At 44.5% G+C, this 22,883-nt stretch overlaps 2 protein-coding genes across 2 annotated transcripts in view; one reads left to right on the top strand and one right to left on the bottom strand.

The window, feature by feature from the left end:
* Positions 1 to 1,218, bottom strand: part of LOC106566273 (metalloproteinase inhibitor 4) — a 45,623-nt gene extending 44,405 nt beyond the window's left edge. The window contains exon 1 of the mRNA XM_014134161.2: positions 619 to 1,218. Coding sequence (XP_013989636.1) covers positions 619 to 772 — 154 coding nt within the window. The 5' untranslated portion in view covers positions 773 to 1,218. The remainder of the gene's footprint in view (positions 1 to 618) is intronic.
* Positions 1 to 22,883, top strand: part of LOC106566274 (synapsin-2) — a 223,019-nt gene that overhangs the window by 145,486 nt on the left and 54,650 nt on the right. The window contains exons 6-8 of the mRNA XM_045692010.1: positions 7,945 to 8,007; positions 10,129 to 10,271; positions 20,754 to 20,828. Coding sequence (XP_045547966.1) covers positions 7,945 to 8,007; positions 10,129 to 10,271; positions 20,754 to 20,828 — 281 coding nt within the window. The remainder of the gene's footprint in view (positions 1 to 7,944; positions 8,008 to 10,128; positions 10,272 to 20,753; positions 20,829 to 22,883) is intronic.

The raw sequence follows: 22,883 nt of genomic DNA, 5'->3' as shown, positions 1-22,883 counted from the left end.
TGGAGACACCAAACCTTTCTGTCTTTATAGTCTAGATACTGGAAACACCAAACCATTCTGTCTCTGTAGTCTAGATACTGGAAACACCAAACCATTCTGTCTCTGTAGTCTAGATACTGGAAACACCAAACCATTCTGTCTCTGTAGTCTAGATACTGGAAACACCAAACCATTCTGTCTCTGTAGTCTAGATACTGGAAACACCAAACCATTCTGTCTCTGTAGTCTAGATACTGGAAACACCAAACCATTCTGTCTCTGTAGTCTAGATACTGGAAACACCAAACCATTCTGTCTCTGTAGTCTAGGTACTGGAAACACCAAACCATTCTGTCTCTGTAGTCTAGATACTGGAAACACCAAACCATTCTGTCTCTGTAGTCTAGATACTGGAAACACCAAACCATTCTGTCTCTGTAGTCTAGATACTGGAAACACCAAACCATTCTGTCTCTGTAGTCTAGATACTGGAAACACCAAACCTTTCTGTCTCTGTAGTCTAGATACTGGAAACACCAGCCAGTCTTCACCTGCACTCCCTGGATGTGTATCATCCACCCAGACCAACACACCTGGCTAAATGAAGGTGTAAACAGACCTTTACGTGGATAAACATACCTATCTCAGCGCTGCAGAAGTGTTGCTGGGGGTGGGCTGGGTTGCAGCTGCATGCTTCCACCAGGTGGTCCAGCCTGAGGGCCAGCAGCAGGGTGAGGGTCAGGGTCAAGACCAGGGGGGTCAGGGACACACAGCCAGGCAGGGGAATGCCCATCTCTCTCTCTCTCTCTCTCTCTCTCTCTCTCTCTCTCTCTCTCTCTCTCACCGACCAGAAAAACCCCTCTCTTCAGATCAGCGCCTTCTTTTTCACTTCCCAGGTCCCTCTTGTAGAAGAGATTCTATCTCAGAGAGACTGACCTGACTAACCTGGAAATCTATAGAGATCAGCTGTCTGTTTAGATCTGTCCCACTTCTTCTGTTTCTGACTGGATTTCCCCTGGAGGATCAACACATTATCAATCTATTTCATCTATCAGTTCTGTATGAGAGATGAGAGGTTGCTAGAGAAACAACCCCACTACTACTGACTGGTATGTTCAGAATCTGCTGCTACTACCACCTTCCTATATCTCAGTCTCTCTCTTTTTCAGACTCATTCTTTCACAAGCTCTCTCTCTCTCTGAATCCTTAGCGGGTGAGACTGGGAACCTCTTATGTACCCTACATCTTCAGACCGCCTCCCTCCTCCTCCCCTCTTCTCCCTCCCTCCTCCTCCCCTCTTCTCCCTCCCTCCCTCCACTCCTCCCCTCTTCTCCCTCCCTCCACTCCTCCCCTCCACCCCTACCAGGCAGCAGTGAGTGAGTGTATTCAGTCATCAGCTCAGTTTGTGCCTCAGTTAAAAACACAAGTAGAAGAACATCTCTGACGGTGGGAAAGTAGACCAGGAGAACTGCAGCTTGTTTTGAATCATAGGAGTTGACTGATGGCTCTGTGTGATTTGTTTTAATGAGACCTAGATTACAGTCTGGAACACGTTTGGAACTTTGTAGTTCAGCTGTGGCGCTGAAATGTAGTGTTACAGTTGAGAGGAGATTTCATCTTCTGTCTTGGAGATTCACAGCTTGATTATTATGCTGGACACGAGCCCTCAATATGTCGTGGACACTAGTGGAGTCTCTGTGTGCGTGTGTGGTGCATGTGGTGTGTGTGGTGTCTGTGGTGCGTGCGTGGTGTGGGTGGTGCGTGCGTGGTGTGGGTGGTGTGTGTGGTGTGTGTGGTGTGTGTGGTGTGTGTGGTGCGTGCGAGGTGTGGGTGGTGCGTGCGTGGTGTGGGTGGTGTGTGTGGTGTGTGTGGTGTGTGTGGTGTGTGTGGTGTGTGTGGTGTGTGCGTGGTGTGTGTGGTGTGTGTGGTGTGTGTGTGGTGTGTGTGGTGTGTGTGGTGCGTGCGTGGTGTGTGTGGTGTGTGTGGTGTGTGTGGTGTGTGCGTGGTGTGGGTGGTGTGTGTGGTGTGTGTGGTGTGTGTGGGTGGTGTGTGTGTGGTGTGTGTGGTGTGTGTGGTGCGTGCGTGGTGTGGGTGGTGTGTGCGTGGTGTGGGTGGTGCGTGCGTGGTGTGGGTGGTGCGTGCGTGGTGTGGGTGGTGTGTGTGGTGCGTGCGTGGTGTGGGTGTGTGTGGTGCGTGCGGTGCGTGCGTGGTGTGGGTGGTGTGTGCGTGGTGTGGGTGGTGCGTGCGTGGTGTGTGTGGTGCGTCTGTGGTGTGGGTGGTGCGTGCGTGGTGTGGGTGGTGGCATCAACACACCTACTCTCCTGTCTCAGGTTATTAACCATGAGCACATTCTCACTGATACACAACAAAACATGGATAGATGTTACTTTCATTTGGTTCTGTTTGCATACAATATCTCTTGTTGTTTATTGCAATACATCTAACTCTGTCACAAATACCGTCTCCCCAGCCTGTTTTGTCATATCCCTGCTCCCCAGCCTGTGAGTTGACTCATTCACACAGTTTGGCAACAGCAGTGTTTATCTCTATGGTTAAATGTCTACTAGCCCTGGTGTGTCTCTATGGTTAAATGTCTACTAGCCCTGGTGTGTCTCTATGGTTAAATGTCTACTAGCCCTGGTGTGTCTCTATGGTTAACCTGTTGGGTCTAGGGGGCAGCATTTGCACATCTGGATAAAAAAAATGTACCCGATTTAATCTGGTTACTAATCCTACCCAGTAACTAGAATATGCATATACTTATTATATATGGATAGAAAACACTCTAAAGTTTCCAAAACTGTTTGAATGGTGTCTGTGAGTATAACAGAACTCATTTGGCAGGCAAAACCCTGAGACATTTTCTGACAGGAAGTGGATACCTGATGTGTTGTATTGACTTTAAACCTATCCCATTGAAAAACACAGGGGTTTAGGAATATTTTGGCACTTCCTATTGCTTCCACTAGATGTCACCAGCCTTTACAAAGTGTTTTGAGTCTTCTGGAGGGAGATCTGACCGAACAAGAGCCATGGAACGGTGATGTCCCATTAGACACCTGGCGCGCTACTTCATGTTGGGTACCCTCGTTCCAATACGTTATAAAAGAGTATGCATTCGTCCACCTTGAATATTATTCATGTTCTGGTTAAAAAAGGCCCTAATGATTTATGCTATACAACGTTTGACATGTTTGAACGAACGGAAATATATTTTTTTCCCCTCGTTCATGACGAGAAGTCCGGCTGGCTTACATCATGTGCTAACGAGACGGAGATTTTTGGACATAAATGATGAGCTTTTTTGAACAAAACTACATTCGTTATGGACCTGTGATACCTGGAAGTGACATCTGATGAAGAGAATCAAAGGTAATGGATTATTTACATAGTATTTTCGATTTTAGATCTCCCCAACATGACGTCTAGTCTGTATCGCAACGCGTATTTTTCTGGGCGCAGTGCTCAGATTATTGCAAAGTGTGATTTCCCAGTAAGGTTATTTTTAAATCTGGCAAGTTGATTGCGTTCAAGAGATGTAAATCTATAATTCTTTAAATGACAATATAATATTTTACCAATGTTTTCTAATTTTAATTATTTAATTTCTGACGCTGACTTGACTGCCGGTTATTGGAGGGAAACGATTTCCTCAACATCAATGCCATAGTAAAACGCTGTTTTTGTATATAAATATGAACTTGATAGAACTAAAAATGGCTGCATTGTCTAACATAATGTCCTAGGAGTGTCATCTGATGGAGATTGTAAAAGGTTAGTGCATCATTTTAGCTGGTTTTATGGTTTTGGTGACCCTGTCTTTGACTTGACAAAACATTACACACAACTCTTGTAAATGTACTGTCCTAACATACTCTAAATTTATGCTTTCGCCGTAAAACCTTTTTGAAATCGTAAAACGTGGTTAGATTAAGGAGATGTTTATCTTTCAAATGGTGTAACATAGTTGTATTTTTGAAAAATTTGAATTTTGACATTTATTTGGATTCAAATTTGCCGCTCTTGAAATGCACCTGCTGTTGATGGAGTGCACCACGGGTGGCACGCTAGCGTCCCACCTAGCCCCAAGAGGTTAAATGTCTACTAGCCCTGGTGTGTCTCTATGGTTAAATGTCTACTAGCCCTGGTGTGTCTCTATGGTTAAATGTCTACTAGCCCTGGTGTGTCTCTATGGTTAAATGTCTACTAGCCCTGGTGTCTCTCTATGGTTACCAACCCTTAGTAAACTTCTGGGGGAAAAAATGTGTTTGACCAGACACAATGCTATTTCACAGTAAACACATGGACAACAGCACGCATTGTGGGAAGGACACTCAACAAGCACAGCACTTACAGAAATGACTGATGATTGGCTGAGAGAAATTGATGTTAAAATGATTGTGGGGGCTGGTCTTGTTAGACTTCAGTGCAGCTTTTGACATTATCGATCATAGTCTGCTGCTTAAAAAACATGTGTGTTATGGCTTTACACCCCCTGATATAATGGATTTACACCCCCTGCTATAATGGCTTTACACCCCCTGATATAATGTGGATAAAGAGTTACTTGTCTTACAGAACACAAAGGGTGTTCTTCAATGAAAGCCTCTCCAACACAATCCAGGTAGATTGAGGAATTCCCCAGGGTAGCTGTTTTGGCACCATGCTTTTTAAAATGTTTACTAACAACATGCCACTGACTTGGAGTAAAGCCAGAGTGTCTATGTATGTGGATGACTCAACACTATACACGTCAGCTACTACAGCAACACTGAAATGACTGCAACACTCAACAAAGAGCTGCAGTTAGTTTCAGAGTGGGGGGCAAGGAATAAGTTATCCCTAAATATTTGTGAAACTAAAAGCATTGTATTTTGGACAAAACATTAACTAAAACCTAAACCTCAACTAAATCTTGTAATAAATAACGTGGAAATTGAGCAAATTGAGATTACTAAACTGCTTGGAGTAACCCTAGATTGTAAACTGTCATGGTCAAAACATATTGATACAGTAGTAGCTAAGCTGGGGAGAAGTCTGTCCATAATAAAGCGATGCCCTGCCTTAAAACCTGTTGTGGACAGACGTTCCGCTAGCGGAACGCCTAGCCAATATCCAATGGAACAGCGTGGCGCGAAATACAAAAACCTCAAAAATGCAATAATTTCAACTTTTTCAAACATACAACTATTTTACACCATTTTAAAGATAAGACTCTCATTAATCTAACCACATTGTCCGATTTCAAAAAGGCTTTACAGCGAAAGCAAAACATTAGGTTATGTTAGGAGAGTACATAGACCAAAATAATCACACAGCCATTTTCCAAGCAAGCATATATGTCACAAAAACCCAAAACACAGCTAAATGAAGCACTAACCTTTGATGATCTTCATCAGATGACACTCCTAGGACATTATGTTATACAATACATGCATGTTTTGTTCAATCAAGTTCATATTTATATCAAAAAACAGCTTTTTACATTGGCATGTGATGTTCAGAACATGCATTCCCACCGAAAACTTTCGGTGAATTTACTAAATTACTCATCATAAACATTGACAAAATACATAACAATTATTTTAAGAGTTATAGATACAGAACTCCTTTATGCAATTGCTATGTCAGATTTTAAAATAGCTTTCGGCGAAAGCACATTTTGCAATATTCTGAGTACATAGCTCAGCCATCACGGCTAGCTATTTTGACACCCGCCATGTTCGGGGCACACTAAACTCAAAATTAGTATTAGAAAAATTGTATTACCTTTGCTGATCTTCGTCAGAATGCACTCCCAGGACTGCTACTTCCACAATAAATGTTGTTTTTGTTCCTAATAATCCATAGTTATGTCCAAATACCTCCGTTTTGTTCGTGCGTTCAGGTCACTATCCAAAGGGTAAAGCGCGAGCGCATTTCGAGACAAAAAAATTCAAAATGTTCCATTACCGTACTTAGAAGCATGTCAAACGCTGTTTAAAATCAATTTTTATGGTATTTTTCTAGTAAAATAGCGATAATATTCCAACCGGACAATAGTGTATTCATTCAAAGAGGAAAAGAAAAAACAGCGTGCTCGTGTGAATGCGCATATCCAATCTCTTTGTCACCAGGCAGACCACTGACAAACTGAGCTACTATACTCTGCCCAGAGACAGGAGACGCCTCAATCCGCTTTCTGAAGGCTTTAGAGAGCCAATGGAAGCCTTAGAAAGTGCTACGTAACCCCACAGATACTGTAGTTTCGATAGAGAATCAAAAGAAGAACTACAAATTCTCAGACAGGCCACTTCCTGCTTGGAATTTTCTCAGGTTTTTGCCTGCCATATGAGTTCTGTTATACTCACAGACACCATTCAAACAGTTTTAGAAACTTCAGAGTGTTTTCTATCCGAATCTACTAATAATATGCATATTCTCGTTTCTGGGCAAGAGTAGTAACCAGTTTAAATCGGGTACGTTTTTTCATCCGGCCGTGAAAATATTGCCCCCTATCCTAAACCAAAACGATCAACAAGGCAGGTCCTACAGGCCCTAGTTTTGTAGGAATTAGGAAAATTGCAATTGTCTCAGAACAGGGCAGCACGGCTGGCCCTTGGATGTACACATATAGCTAATGTTAATAATATGCATGTCAATCTCTCCTGGCTCAAAGTGGAGGAGAGATTGACTTCATCACAACTTGTATTTATGAGAGGTATTGACATGTTGAATGCACCGAGCTGTCTGTCTAAACTACTGGCACACAGCTCGGACACCCATGCATACCCCACAAGACATGCCACCAGAGGTCTCTTCACAGTCCCCAAGTCCAGAACAGACTATGGGAGAAGCACAGTACTACATAGAGCCATGACAACATGGAAGTCTATTCCACATCAAGTAACTTATGCAAGCAGTAAAATTTGATTTAAAAAACAAATTAAAAAAACACATTATGGAACAGTGGGGACTGTGAAGTAACATAAACATAGGCACAGACACATACACACAGACACACATGATAACATACACACTATACACACTATACACACTATACACACACACACACACACACACACACACACACACACACACACACACACACACACACACACACACACACACACACACACACACACACACACACACACACACACACACACACACACATGTATTTAGTACTGTAGTTATGTGGTAGTGGTGGAGTAGGGCCCTGAGGGCACTCAGTGTGTTGTGAAATCTGTGAATGTATTGTAATGTTTTTTAAATTGTTTAAAGTGCCTTAATTTTGCTGGACCCCAGGAAGAGTAGCTGCTGCCTTTGTACCAGCTAATGAGAATCCATAATAAATACATATACAAATGGTTAAATGTCTACTAGCCCTGGTGTGTGTCTCTATGGTTAAATGTCTACTAGCCCTGGTGTGTCTCTATGGTTAAATGTCTTCTAGCCCTGGTGTGTCTCTATGGTTAAATGTCTACTAGCCCTGGTGTGTCTCTATGGTTAAATGTCTACTAGCCCTGGTGTGTCTCTATGGTTAAATGTCTACTAGCCCTGGTGTGTCTCTATGGTTAAATGTCTACTAGCCCTGGTGTATCTCTATGGTTAAATGTCTACTAGCCCTGGTGTGTCTCTATGGTTAAATGTCTACTAGCCCTGGTGTGTCTCTATGGTTAAATGTCTACTAGCCCTGGTGTGTCTCTATGGTTAAATGTCTACTAGCCCTGGTGTGTCTCTATGGTTAAATGTCTACTAGCCCTGGTGTGTCTCCTGGAGCAACATGGTTACATTCAGTCAGTCAGTCTGCCAGTCAGCCAATCAGTTATTCAGTCATTCATTCAGTCAGTCAGCTAATCAGTCATCCAGGCAGTCAGCCAATCAGTCATTCAGTCAGTCAGCAAATCAATTGTTCATTCAGTCAGCCAGCCAGTCAGCGAGTCATTCAGCCAGTCAGTCATTCCAACATGTCTTCTCTTTCAGATCTCCATGCCCTCCTTCCCTGTGGTGGTGAAGATAGGACACGCACACTCTGGAATGGGAAAGGTAATGCACTCTTGCAACCTTTCGGTTACTAGTCCAACGCTCTAACCACTAGGCTACCTGCCGCCAATAGCCCCGGTATAATGTCCACATACAATGAAATACATGTCATTTGACGTTTTCCACATTTTGTTATGTTACAGCCTTATTCTAAAATGGATTAAACTGTTATTTTTCCCCTCATCAATCTACACACAATACCCCATAATGACAAAGCAAAAGAGGTTTTTAGACATTTTGGCAAATGTATAAACCATTTTAAACTGAAATATCACATTTACATAAGTATTCAGACCCTTTACTCAGTACTTTGTTGAAGATCATAGCCTCAAGTCTTCTTGGGTATGACGCTACAAGCTTGGCACACCTGTATTTGGGGAGTTTCTCCCATTCTTCTCTGCAGATCCTCTCAAGCTCTGTCAGGTTGGATAGGGAGCGTCACTGCACAGCTATTTTCAGGTCTCTCCAGAGATGTTCGATCATGTTCAAGTCCGGTCTCTAGCTGGGCCACTCGAGGACATTCAGAGACTTTTCCCAAAGCCACTCCTGCGTTGTCTTTGCTGTGTGCTTATGGTCGTTGTCCTGTTGGATGATGAACTTTCACCCCAGTCTGAGGTCCTGAGCGTTCTGGAGCAGGTTTTCATCAAGGATCTCTCTGTACTTTGCTCCGTTCATCTTTGCCTCAATCCTGACTAGTCTCCCAGTCCCTGCCACTGAAAAACATCTACACAGCATGATGCTGCCACCACCATGCTTCATCTTAGGGATGGTACCAGGTTTCCTCCAGACGTGAGGCTTGGCATTCAAGCCAAAGAGTTCAATCTTGGTTTCATCAGACCAGAGAATCTTGTTTCAATGGTCTGACAGTCCTTAGGGGCCTTTTGGCAAACTCCAAGCGGGCTGTCATGTGCCTTTTACTGAGGAGGGGCTTCCGTATTGCCACTCTACCATAAAGGCCTGATTGGTGGAGTGCTACAGAGATGGTTGTCCTTCTGGAAGTTCCTACCATCTCCACAGAAGAACTCTGGAGCTCTGTCAGAGTAACCATCGGGTTCTTGGTCTCCCTACCAAAGTCCTTCTCCCTCGATTGCTTAGTTTGGCCAGGCGGTCAGCTCTAGGAAGAGTCTTGGTGGTTCCAAACTTCTTCCATTTAAGAATGATGGAGGCCACTGTGTGCTTGGGGACCTTCAATGCTGCAGAAATGTTTTGGTACCCTTCCCCAGATCTATGCCTCAGCACAATCCTGTCTCGGAGCTTTATGTACAAGTCCTTCATGGCTTGGTTTTTGCTCTGACATGCACTGTCAACTGTGGGACCTTATATAGACAGGTGTGTGCCTTTCCAAATCATGTCCAACCAATTGAGTTTACCACAGGTGGACTCCAATCAAGTTGTAGAAACATCTCAAGGATGATCAATGGAAACAAGATGCACCTTCGCTCAATTTTGAGTCTAATAGCAAAGGGTCTGAATACTTATGTACATAAGCTAATTATTTTTATTTATTTTTATACATTTGTAAAAATCTCGAAAAACCAGTTTCCGCTTTGTCGTTATGGGGTATTGTGTGTAGATTGCTGAGGATTTTTTATATATTTAATCCATTTTAGAATAAGGCTGTAACATAACAAAATGTGGAAAAAGCCAAAGGGTCTGAATACTGTCAGAATGCACTGTTTACGCAGAACATTAGGAACACCGGATCATAGACTGATCAGGTGAAAGCTATGATTACTTATTGACAAATCACTAATAGGAGAAACTAGAATTGGAACCATACATGTTGACATGTTCATCATCTCTCCTTCATCTAATTGATCTCTTTCTGTAATCTACTGTGTATTCAGCTATATCTGTGATCTACTGTGTATTCAGCTATATCTGTGATCTACTGTGTATTCAGCTATATCTGTGATCTACTGTGTATTCAGCTATATCTGTGATCTACTGTTTATTCAGCTATATCTGTGATCTACTGTGTATTCAGTTATATCTGTGATCTACTGTGTATTCAGTTATATCTGTAATCTACTGTGTATTCAGTTATATCTGTAATCTACTGTGTATTCAGCTATATCTGCAGCCTGTAATGATGATGTTGTGTTATGCTGTCTGTGTATCCAGGTAAAGGTGGATAACCTGAGTGACTTCCAGGATATAGCCAGTGTGGTAGCCATCACTCAGACTTACACCACCACAGAACCCTTCATAGATGCCAAGTACAACATCAGGATCCAGCGGATTGGCAGCGATTACAAGGCTTATATGTAAGTACCTGTCCTTGTATGTACTGTAGGTGTGTGTGTGTGTAGCTCAAAAATCACATTTTATTTGTCAAATGTGTCGTAAACAACAGGTATAGCCTCGAGGTCGACCGATTATGATTTTTTTTAACGCCGATACCAATACCGATTATTGGAGGCCCAAAAAAGCCGATACCGATTAATCGGTCGATTTTATATATTTGTAATAAATTACAATTACAACAATACTGAATGAACATTGAATAGTTTAATTTTAACTTAATATAATACATAAATACAATCAATTTAGTCTCAAATAAATAATGAAACATGTTCAATTTGGTTTAAGTAATGCAAAAACACAGTGTTGGAGAAGAAAGTAAAAGTGCAATATGTGCCATGTAAAAAAGTTAGCGTTTAAGTTCCTTGCTCAGAACATGAGAACATATGAAAGCTGGTGGTTCCTTTTAACATGAGTCTTCAATATTCCCAGGTAAGAAGTTTCAGGTTGAAGTTATTATTGGAATTATGATGCGTCAACTATTTCTCTCTCTATACCATTTGTATTCCATATACCTCTGACTATTGGATGTTGTAATAGGCACTGTAGCATTGCCAGCCTAATCTCGGGAGTTAATAGGCTTGAAGTCATAAACAGCGCTGTGCATCCCAGCATTGCTAAGAGCTGCTGTTTAAATGAATGCTTACGAGCCTGCTGCTGCCTACCACCGCTCAGTCAGACTGCTCTATCAAATATCAAATCATATACTTAAGTATAATATAATAAACACAGAAATACGAGCCGTTGGTCATTAATATGGTCAAATCCAGAAACTATCATTTAGAAAACAAAACGTTTATTCTTTCAGTGAAATAAGGAACCGTTATGCATTTTATCTAACGGGTGGCATCCCTAAGTCTAAATATTACTGTTACATTGTACAACCTTCAACGTTATGTAATAATTCTGTAGAATTCTGCCAAATGAATTACGGTCTTTGTTAGGAATAGATGGCCTTTCAACAGTTCACAGCGAGCCATGCGGCCCAAACTGCTGCATACACCCTGACTCTGCTAGCACTGAACGCAAGAGAAGGGCGGCCCAAACTGCTGCATACACCCTGACTCTGCTAGCACTGAACGCAAGAGAAGGGCGGCCCAAACTGCTGCATACACCCTGACTCTGCTAGCACTGAACGCAAGAGAAGGGCGGCCCAAACTGCTGCATACACCCTGACTCTGCTAGCACTGAACGCAAGAGAAGGGCGGCCCAAACTGCTGCATACACCCTGACTCTGCTAGCACTGAACGCAAGAGAAGGGCGGCCCAAACTGCTGCATACACCCTGACTCTGCTAGCACTGAACGCAAGAGAAGGGCGGCCCAAACTGCTGCATACACCCTGACTCTGCTAGCACTGAACGCAAGAGAAGGGCGGCCCAAACTGCTGCATACACCCTGACTCTGCTAGCACTGAACGCAAGAGAAGGGCGGCCCAAACTGCTGCATACACCCTGACTCTGCTAGCACTGAACGCAAGAGAAGGGCGGCCCAAACTGTTGCATACACCCTGACTCTGCTAGCACTGAACGCAAGAGAAGGGCGGCCCAAACTGCTGCATACACCCTGACTCTGCTAGCACTGAACGCAAGAGAAGGGCGGCCCAAACTGCTGCATACACCCTGACTCTGCTAGCACTGAACGCAAGAGAAGGGCGGCCCAAACTGCTGCATACACCCTGACTCTGCTAGCACTTAACGCAAGAGAAGTGACACAATTTCCCTAGTTAATATTGCTTGTTAACATGAATTTATTTTATCTACATATGCAGGTTTAATACTTGTGTATTGATTCTAAGAAAGGCATTGATGTTTATGGTTTATTGCAACGATTGTGCTTTTTCCGCAAATGTGCTTTTGTTAAATCATCAAGTTGAAGTAGGCTGTGATTCGATGATAAATTAACAGGCAACGCATTGATGATATGCAATGCAGAACAAGCTAGTTAACCTAGTAATATCATCAATCATGTGTAGTTAACTAGTGATTATGTGAAGATGTATTGTTATTTTATAAGATAAGTTTAATGCTAGCTAGCAACTTACCTTGGCTCCTTGCAGCCACAAGGTCCTTTTGATGCTGTGTAACAGTATAGCTTCCGTGCCTCTCCTCGCCCCAACCTGGGCTTGAACCAGGGACCCTCTGCACACATCAACAACAGTCACCCACGAAGCATCGTTACCCATCGCTCCACAAAAGCCACGGCCCTTGCAGTGCAAGGGGAACAACTACTTCAGGTCTCAGAGCAAGTGACGTCATCCGATTGGAACGCTATTTGCGCACACCACCGCTAACTAACTAGCCATTTCACATCGGTTACACTTAGGGTCGTTGTCCTGTTGGAAGATGAACCTTCGCCCCAGTCTGAGCACTCTCGAGCAGGTTTTCATCAAGGATCTGTCTGTACTTTGCTCTGTTCATCTTTCTCTCCATCCTGACGAGTCTCCCAGTCCCTGCCGCTGAAAAACATCCCTACAGCGTGATGCTGCTACCACCATCCTTCACCGTAGGGATGGTGCCAGGTTTCCTGCAGACATGACACTTGGCATTCAGGCCAAAGAGTTCCATCTTGGTTTCATCAGACCAGAAAATCTTATTTCTCATGGTCTGAGAGTCCTTCAGGTCTGTGCCCCTGGCAATCTGTAAATTTAAAAAAACAAGAAAATGGTGATCTATGGAAATTGAAATTATTTATACTTTTACTTCTACTTTTGAAACGTAAGTATATTTTAGCAATTACATTTACTTTTGATACTTAAGTATATTTAAAACCAAATACTTTTAGATTTTTACTCAAGTAGGATTGTACTGGGCGACTTTCACTTTTACTTGAGTCATTTTATATTAAGGTGTCTTTACTTTTACTCAAGTATGACAATTGGGTACTTTTTCCACCACTGTTTGGCTATATACATGGGGTACCAGTACCGACTGACGTGCAGAGGTACGAGGTAATTGAGGTAGATATGCACATATAACGAGGAATAAAGCGACAGGTCCAGTGCTTTCAGAAAGTATTCACACCTTTTGACTTGTTCCACATTTTGTGTTACAGCCTGAATTTAAAATGGATTAAATTGAGATACACAATACCCCATAATGTCAAAGAGGAATTCTGTTTTTAGACATTTTTACAAATTAATAAAAAATTAAAAGCAGAAATGTCTTGAATCAAGCCTAAATAAGTTCACAAGTAAAAATGTCCTTTACAAGTAACATAATACATTGTATGGACTGACTTTGTGTGCAATAATTTTTTTTTTTTTTTAATAACTACCTCATATCTGTACCCCACACATACAATTATTTGTATGTTCCCTCAGTCGAGTAGTGAATATCTAACCAAGATTCAATGACAAAGACCAGAGAGGTTTTCCAATGCCTCGCAAAGAAGGGCACCTATTGGTAGATGGGTAAAATAAAAAAAGCAGACATTTTATATCCCTTTGAGCATGGTGAAGTTATTAAGTACACTTTGGATGGTGTATCAGTACACCCAGTCACTACAAAGATACATGTGTCCTTCCTAACCTAGTTTCAGGAGAGGAAGGAAACCGCTCAGGGATTTCACCATGAGGCAATTGGTGACTTTAAAATAGTTGGAGTTTAATGGCTGTGATAGGAGAAAACTGAGGTGGATCAACAGCATTGTAGTTACACCACAATACTAACCTAAATGACAGGGTGAAAAGAAGGAAGCTTGTACAGGATAAAATATTAAAAAACGTGCATCTTGTTTACAATAACACACTAAAGTAAAACTGCTAAAAATGTGTTAAAGAAATCAACTTTATGTCCTGAATACAAAGTGTTAAGTCTGGGGGAAATCCAACACAACACATCACTGAGTACCACTCTTCATATTTTCAAAGATGGTGGTGGCTGCATCATGTTATGGGTATGCTTGTCATCGGACAGGACAAGAGAGTTTTTTAGGATTAAAAGAAACGGAATAGAGCTAAGCACAGGCAAAATCCTAGAGGAAAACCAGCTTCCAGTGTCTGTTGGAAAGCAGACTGAAGACAAATTCACCTTTCAGCAGGACAATAACCTAAAACACAAGGTTTATAGTTTTGACTTAAATTGGCCTACAAATCTATTGCAAGACTTGAAAATGGCAGTCCAGCAATGATCAACAGCCAACTTGACAGAGCTTGAATAGTTTATTGAAGAATAATGGGCAAATATTGTTCAATCCAGGTGTGCAAAGCTCTTAGAGACATACCCAGATAGACTCAAAGCTGTAATCGCTGCCAAAGGTGATTCTAACATGTATTGACTCAGGGGGTTGAATACTTATGTTATCAAGATATGTTTTATTTTTAATAAATGTTTTACAAATGTTACAATTTTTCTTCCACTTCGACATGAGTATTTTATGTAGATGGTTGACAAAAAAATGACAATTAAATCTATTTTAATCCCACTTTGTAAAAATCCCACCTCAAGGGGTGTGAAGACTTTCTGAAGGCATTGTATTAAAAAGGTAGCAGCAGCGTATGTCAAACAAACAAACTATTTGTGCCAATGCAGATAGTAGCCAGACTAAGTATTTAACAGTCTTATGGCTTGGTGTTAGAAGCTGTTCAGGGTCCTGTTGGTTCCAGACTTGGTGCATCGGTAACATTTGCCGTGCATTAGCCAAAAGAACAGTGTATGACTTTATGTGGCTGGAGTCTTTTTGGGGGGGGGCCTTCCTCTGACATCGCCTTGTATTTGTATATATTAGGGATCCCCATTAGCTGTTACCAAGACAGCAGCTACTCTTCCTGGGGTCCAAACACATTAAGGCACTTACATTACATATAGAACACAATATAACATTATTACACCACTACATACAGTGCCTTCGGAAAGTATTCAGACCCCTTGTCTTTTGCCATATTTTGTTACGTTACAGATATTCTAAAATCTATTAATAATATTTTTTCCCTCATCAATCTACACACCATACCCCATAAAGACAAAGGGGAAACAGGTTTTTCAATTTTTTTTTTTTAATGTAATAGCTTATTTACATAATTATTCAGACCCTTTGCTATGAGACTCGAAATTCAGCTCAGTTGCATCCTGTATCCATTGATCATCCTTGAGATGTTTCTACAAATTGATTGGAGTCCACCTGTGGTAAATTCTATTGATTGGACATTATTTGGAAAGGCAAACACCTGTCTATATAAGGTCCCACAGTTGACAGTGCATGTCAGAGCAAAAACCAAGCCTTGAGGTTGAAGGAATTGTCCATAGAGCTCTGAGACAGGATTGTGTCAAGGCACAGATGTTGGGAATTGTACCAATGTTTTTTGCAGCATTGAAGGTCCCCAAGAACCTCCATCATTTTTAAATGGAAGAAGTTTGGAACCACCAGACTCTTCCTCTTCCAGGTAGCTTGGCCCCAATGAACAAATCAAATCAAATTGTATTTGTCAAATGCGCCAAATACAACAGGTGTAAACCTTACAATGAAATGCTTACTTACAAGCCCATAACCAACAATGCTTTAAGAAGTAAAGTAAAAAAAAGAAAATATTAGTAACAAATAATTTAGCAGTAGCAGTAAAATATTATTGCTTGGGGGTAGAAACTGTTAAGAAGCCTTTTGGACCTAGACTTGGCGCTCCGGGACCGCTTGCCATGCGGTAGCAAAGAGAACAGTCTATGACTAGGGTGGCTGGAGTCTTTGACAATTTTTAGGGCCTTCCTCTGACACCGCCTGTTATATAGGTCCTGGATGGCAGGAAGCTTGGCCTTGCGGTCAGAGGCCGAGCCATACCAGGCAGTGATGCAACCAGTCAGGATGCTCTCGATGGTGCAACTGTAGAACCTTTTGAGGATCTGAGGACCCATGCCAAATCTTTTTAGACTCCTGAGGGGGAATCGGCTTTGTCGTGCCCTCTTTACAACTGTCTTGGTGTGTTTGGACCATGATAGTTTGTTGGTGATGTGGACACCAAGGAACTTGAAGCTCTCAACCTGCTCCACTGCAGCCCCGTCGATGAGAATGGGGGCGTGCTCGGTCCTCCTTTTCCAGTAGTCCACAATCATCTCCTTTGTCTTGATCACGTTGAGGGAGAGGTTGTTGTCCTGGCACCACACGGCCAGGTCTCTGACCACCTCCCTATAGGCTGTCTCTCCATTGTTGGTTTTACTGGGCCGTACGTACTACCCTCTGTAGCACCTTATGGTCAGATGCCGGGCAGTGCCAGGCACGAGGTGGGAAGGATGGTCTCGGGCTCCGGAGTAATAGCCGTGGGGATATAACGGCAAGACAGTGCATCCAGCTTGATATTTTTGGATCCTGGCCGATAGGAGAGAGAGGAGTTGAACCGTGTGGACAGCAGGGCCCATCTAGCTTGCCTGGAGTTGAGGCGTTTGGCGGTGCGAAGATTCTCCAGATTTTTGTGTTCAGTCAATACGATGAACAGGTGTTCCGTCCCTTCCAGCCAGTGCCTCCATTCCTCCAACGTAGGTTTTCTCTGTGGCTTTGAGGCGATGGGAGAAGGCAGCGCAGGGATGTAGCTTCAGTTCCAGGGCAGAACTCTGGGACAGGACTGCCCCCACTCCTACATTAGACGCATAGGCCACCACCACAAACTGATGGGAATGGTCAGGATGAACCAGGATGGGAGCAGTTGTGAAGCGGTGTTTGAGGTCCCGGAACGTCCAGTCAGCAGGATGGGACCACGTGAATGGAACCTTGGGAGAGGTGAGTGCTGACAGGGGGAAAACCAGGGTGCTGTAACCTCGGATGAAGCGGAGATAGAAGTTGGCAAACCCCAGGAAAGCTGCACCCTTTATGAAGGCTGGAGCCAATACACCACCGCTCTCACTTTCCCGGGATCCATCTGGACACTTCTAGCGGAGATGATGTACCCCAGAAAGGGGATGGTGGAGCGATGGAACTTGCACTTCTCTGGCTTAACAAACAGCTAGTTTTCCAGGAGGCGTTGAAGAACCTGTCGGACGTGGAGTACATGTTCTTGGGGGGAGCGGGAGAAGACGAGGATGTCACCAATGTTGACAAAGATGAACCTGTTCAACATGTCGCGGAGAACATAATTTAACAGAGCCTGGAAAACAGCAGGGGCGTTGGTGAGGCCAAATGGCATGACCAAATACTCGTAGTTGCCGCTGGCCGTGTTGAAGGCGGTCTTCCACTCATCCCCCTCTCGTATCCGCACTAGGTGGTAGGCGCTCCCTCTGGAGTGGCTCAAAGGCCAAGGAGATCAGTGGTAGCGGATAGCGGTTCTTCACCGTTATGTCATTGAATTCCAGTAGTCAATGCACGTGCGCAGGGTCTTGTCCTTCTTCTCCACAAAGAAGAACCCTGCGCTGGAGAGGACGAGGGATGTATAAATCCTGCAGCTAGGGAGTCCCCAATGTAGGTGTCCATAGCCTCGGTCTCCTGTCCCGACAGCGAGTATAGTCGTCCCCGGGACGGAGTGGTGCTAGGGAGAAGGTTAATCCTGCAGTCATATGGTCGGTGCGGTGGAAGTGAAGTGGCCCAGGTCTTGTTGAACACCTCCCGAAGGTCCTGGTACTCCGCGGGAATTGTGGAGCGGTCTGGGGCACCTTCCAAGCCCCCAGAAAGATGTCCCGGGGAAGGTTGCACGGACTTCAGACACTGGGCATGGCAGAACGGACTCCAGCCATGATGGCACCAGTAGACCAGTTAATGAGGGGATTGTGTCGCTGGAGCCAGGAGAATCCCAATCCATGGGTATCTGAGGAGACTTGATGAGCAGGAATTGAATAGTCTCGCTGTGATTCCCTGACACCCATAGGTTGATGGGAGTGGTATTATGAGTGACATGGCCTAGAGAGAGCCCGTCCAGTGCTCTAACATCCATGGGAGTGGAGAGGGGCTGAGTGGGGACGTTCAGCTCAGAAGCCAGGGTAGCGTCCAAAAAAACTCTCATCGACCCCAGAGTCATCGGCCCCCGGCCCCGGAGAGATTTAGGCTGGTTTCCCCACAGTAGAATGGCATGAACAGGTGTGTGTGCAAGGGAAGCAGGAAAGTTCTCCCTATGGCCCACCAGAGTACTCGCTCCTACCAGAGAGCCTGATCTTTTTAAAGGACAAGAATGTTGTGTTGATCCTGTATTGCCGTTCCACTGGTGATAGCCCAGCTCTATCTAGTTGCATAGGCTCGGGAAGCGGTGACTCAGCTGTCTTCGGCGACTCTCGGGAAGGTCAGGTAACCTCTGGTTCTCTCGGCAACGGGATTGTCGGGAACCTCCGGGATGACTCGGAGGCAAGGTGGAATCCCTGGGCATGCGAGCGAAGTCGAATTTCCTCTCCCTCCGTCATTCCCATAGTCGCCCATCGATTCAGATGGTCAAAGTGATGAGGGAATCGAGGTCTGTGGGTAACTCCCGAGCGCAAGCTCGTCCTTGATCTCCTTCGAGACGCCGTGCAGGAACATATCGAACAGAGCTTCCTGGTTCCAAGCACTCTCCGCTGCCAACGTGCGTAATTCCACCGCATAGTCGGCCACACTACAGGAGTCCTGCTGAAGCTGGATTAGCTTCCAGGCAGCTTCTCTTCTGGAAAAGAGGCAAAAAAACCTTCTTCACCTCTCCCACAAACCCCTCCAGACTAACACATATGGTCGGCTGTCTTTCCCATACAGCAGTAGCCCAGGTGAGAGCCCTCCCGGACATCAGCGTGATGAGATAGGCTATCTTGGAGCAATCCAAGGGGAAGGAGGAGGGCTGAAGCTCAAAAATGAGGGCACACTGAGCTAGAAATGCCCGACAGGTGCTCGGCTCTCCATTGAAGCATTCCCGGGTGGGTAAGCGGGGCTCCCGAGAAGGTGGAGTGACCGATGAGATGACACTGCTAGCAGCTGGGTTACTGAGGGGCTCAGGGGTTACCAGCGTCGTAGGTTGCCTCCCAGACAGCCCGCGGAATTGCTCCAGCAAACTGTCCAATGCCCGGTCATGGCGTTCAGCCAATGTTTGGACCCCCTCCATAAGGCCACGAAGCAGTTCCTCATGCCTCCCGATGGTGACTCCTTGGGAGGAGATGGCATCGCGCAGCTGGCCCGGGTCTGCTGGGTCAGTCATGGCCAGTTCGTACTGTCAGGTTTGAAGGTAAAACCCAGATGCAGACTGTGTCGAAGTAACAATGTTTATTACAGCAACAGGGACAAAGGTACAGGACGGCAGGCAAGCTCAGGGTCAGGTCAGGCAGAGGTTGGTAATCCAGAGGTGGAGCAAAGGTACAGGACAGCAGGCAGGCTCAGGGTCAGAGGCAGGCAGAGTGGTCAGGCAAGAGGGTTCAGAGACAGGACAGGCAAGGGTCGAAACCAGGAGCTTGAGAAAAAGAGAGACTGGGGAAATACAGGAGCTGAGACAAAAAACGCTGGTTGACTTGACAAACAAGATGAACTGGCAACAGACAAACAGAGAACACAGGTATAAATACACAGGGGATAATGGGGAAGATAGGGTGACACCTGGAGGGGGGTAGAGACAATCACAAAAACAGATGAAACAGATCAGATTGTGACAGAATGTGGTTATGAATATAGACCGCAATAGACCCCCATTGGCATTTCTGTCTTTTCGGTAGATGTTATAACCATGTATCGCTACCACTGTATCATCAAAGGTGTTATCCAAGTGAGTTTCAGAGATAGTCAGAATATGAATGTCATCTGTTACAAGCAAGTTATTGACTTCATAAACCTGATTCTTAAGCTACATATTTTAATATGGGCTATTTCTAGCACTTTTCTGGGATGCTTGATTGTTTTTAATGCTTTACTGGGAAGCTTATCAGAAGTAGACTTGCTCATGTTATTTACATTGGAGCTGATAGTGCAGGGTGAGCTGCATAAAGTGGTCTTCCTACTAGGGCACACCGCCTCAGTGCTAACAGTATAATTCTGGTTCATAGGCACATGATTACTGCATACAATAGCTGTAGGATCAACAGAGGTATTCAGGGCAGTTCGGGATACATAAAGTAAGTTACTTACATTGTGTCTGCCAATGCCCCTAGGATAATGTACATTTGATGCAGCATTATGACAACTCAGCAACACAATGGTAGGGATTAACTGAGTTGGTTTTGGGTCATTGGTAAGTAAAGCAGCCTTGAAATATGTGGACAGAGTCCAGGAGCCAAGATGATTTGGATGGACTCCGTCATTCCTGTAGAGTATCTTATGTTTCCAGAAGGTGTCAAAGTTATCTATTAAAGTGTTTCCAACAGATCTTTCACACCCGCGGCCCAATGATGGTACTGGACCAGAAACCTTTGGCCGCTTTTTGGATTCTTTCAGCGCTAGAATCAGTTCTTTAAAATCAATTTTCAGAAGTTCCGAGCTAGCCCTCCTGATGTTGTTTGACACCACATGACCCCACATTGATTGGTATCGAGGTCCTGAATAGGTGTAGGTGTGTGTGTGTTCACCATGTCTGTTAATTTTTCTCCCCCAGGCGGACCTCCATCTCTGGGAACTGGAAGAGCAACACAGGATCAGCCATGCTGGAACAAGTGGCCATGACAGACAAGTGAGTCACATCGGTCTGACTAATATTACAAGCAAGGTAGGGGCTTAGGGTTCTAGGTAGGGGTTAGGGTTATATGTAGGGGTTAGGGTTATATGTAGGGGTTAGGGTTATAGGGAGGGGTCAGGGTTATAGGGAGGGGTTAGGGTTATAGGGAGGGGTCAGGGTTATAGGGAGGGGTCAGGGTTATAGCGAGGGGTTAGGGTTATAGGGAGGGGTCAGGGTTATATGTAGGGGTCAGGGTTATAGGGAGGGGTCAGGGTTATAGGGAGGGGTCAGGGTTATAGGGAGGGTCAGGGTTATAGGGAGGGGTTAGGGTTATAGGGAGGGGTCAGGGTTATAGGGAGGGGTTAGGGTTATAGGGAGGGTTAGGGTTATAGGGAGGGGTTAGGGTTATAGTGAGGGGTTAGGGTTATAGGGAGGGGTTAGGGTTATAGGGAGGGGTTAGGGTTATAGGTAGGGGTTAGGGTTATAGGGAGGGGTTAGGGTTCAAGGTGGGGTTAGGGTTCTAGGTAGGGGTTAGGGTTATAGGGAGGGGTCAGGGTTATAGGTAGGGGTTAGGGTTATAGGGAGGGGTTAGGGTTATAGGTAGGGGTTAGGGTTATAGGGAGGGGTTAGGGGTATAGGTAGGGGTTAGGGTTATAGGTAGGGGTTAGGGTTATAGGGAGGAGTTAGGGTTATAGGGAGGGGTTAGGGTTATAGGGAGGGGTCAGGGTTATATGGAGGAGTTATGGTTATATGTAGGGGTCAGGGTTATATGGAGGGGTCAGGGTTATAGGGAGGGGTTAGGGTTCTAGGTAGGGGTTAGGGTTCTAGGTAGGGGTTAGGTTTATAGGGAGGGGTTAGGGTTATAGGTATGAGTTAGGGTTATACACTACCGGTCAAAAGTTTTAGAACAACTACTCATTCACCTTCTCATTATATTTACTATTTTCTACATTGTAGAGGGTTAATGGTAGTGGTTAGGGTTATAGGTTAGGTTTAGGTTTATATTCATGAGTTAGGATTATAGGGAGGAGTTAGGGTTAATGGTAGGGGTTAGTGTTAATGGTAGGGGTTAGGGTTATAGGGAGGAGTTAGGGTTATAGGGAGGGGTTAGGGTTAGGGTTATATGTAGGGGTTAGGGTTAATGGTAGGGGTTAGGGTTAATGGTAGGGGTTAGGGTTATAGGGAGGAGTTAGGGTTATAGGGAGGGGTTAGGGTTAGGGTTATATGTAGGGGTTAGGGTTAATGGTAGGGGTTAGGGTTAATGGTAGGGGTTAGGGTTATAGGGAGGAGTTAGGGTTAATGGTAGGGGTTGGGGTTAGGGTTATATGTAGGGGTTAGGGTTAATGGTAGGGGTTAGGGTTAATGGTAGGGGTTAGGGTTAATGGTAGGGGTTAGGATTATAGGGAGGATGTAGGGTTATATGTAGGGGTTAGGGTTAATGGTAGGGGTTAGGGTTAATGGTAGGGGTTAGGGTTATAGGGAGGATTTAGGGTTATATGTAGGGGTTAGGGTTAATGGTAGGGGTTAGGGTTAATGGTAGGGGTTAGGGTTATAGGGAGGGGTTAGGGTTATATGTAGGGGTTAGGGTTAATGGTAGGGGTTAGGGTTAGGGTTATATGTAGGGGTTAGTGTTAATGGTAGGGGTTAGGATTATAGGGAGGGGTTAGGGTTATATGTAGGGGTTAGGGTTAATGGTAGGGGTTAGGGTTAGGGTTATATGTAGGGGTAAGGGTTAATGGTAGGGGTTAGGATTATAGGGAGGAGTTAGGGTTATATGTAGGGGTTATAGGTAGGGGTTAGGTTTATAGGGAGGGGTTATGGTTATAGGGAGGAGTTAGGGTTATAGGGAGGGGTCAGGGTTATAGGGAGGGGTCAGGGTTATAGGGAGGGGTTAGGGTTATAGGGAGGGGTCAGGGTTATAGGGAGGGGTCAGGGTTATAGGGAGGGGTCAGGGTTATAGGGAGGGTTAGGGTTAGGGTTAGGGTTATAGGGAGGGGTTATGGTAATATGTAGGGGTTAGGGTTATAGGGAGGGGTCAGGGTTATAGGGAGGGGTCAGGGTTATAGGGAG

Source organism: Salmo salar, chromosome ssa12 (assembly GCF_905237065.1).
Source record: "Salmo salar chromosome ssa12, Ssal_v3.1, whole genome shotgun sequence".
NCBI lineage: Eukaryota > Metazoa > Chordata > Actinopteri > Salmoniformes > Salmonidae > Salmo > Salmo salar.
Note: the sequence above shows the minus strand (reverse complement) of the source record. Positions and strands in the feature narration are given on the sequence as shown.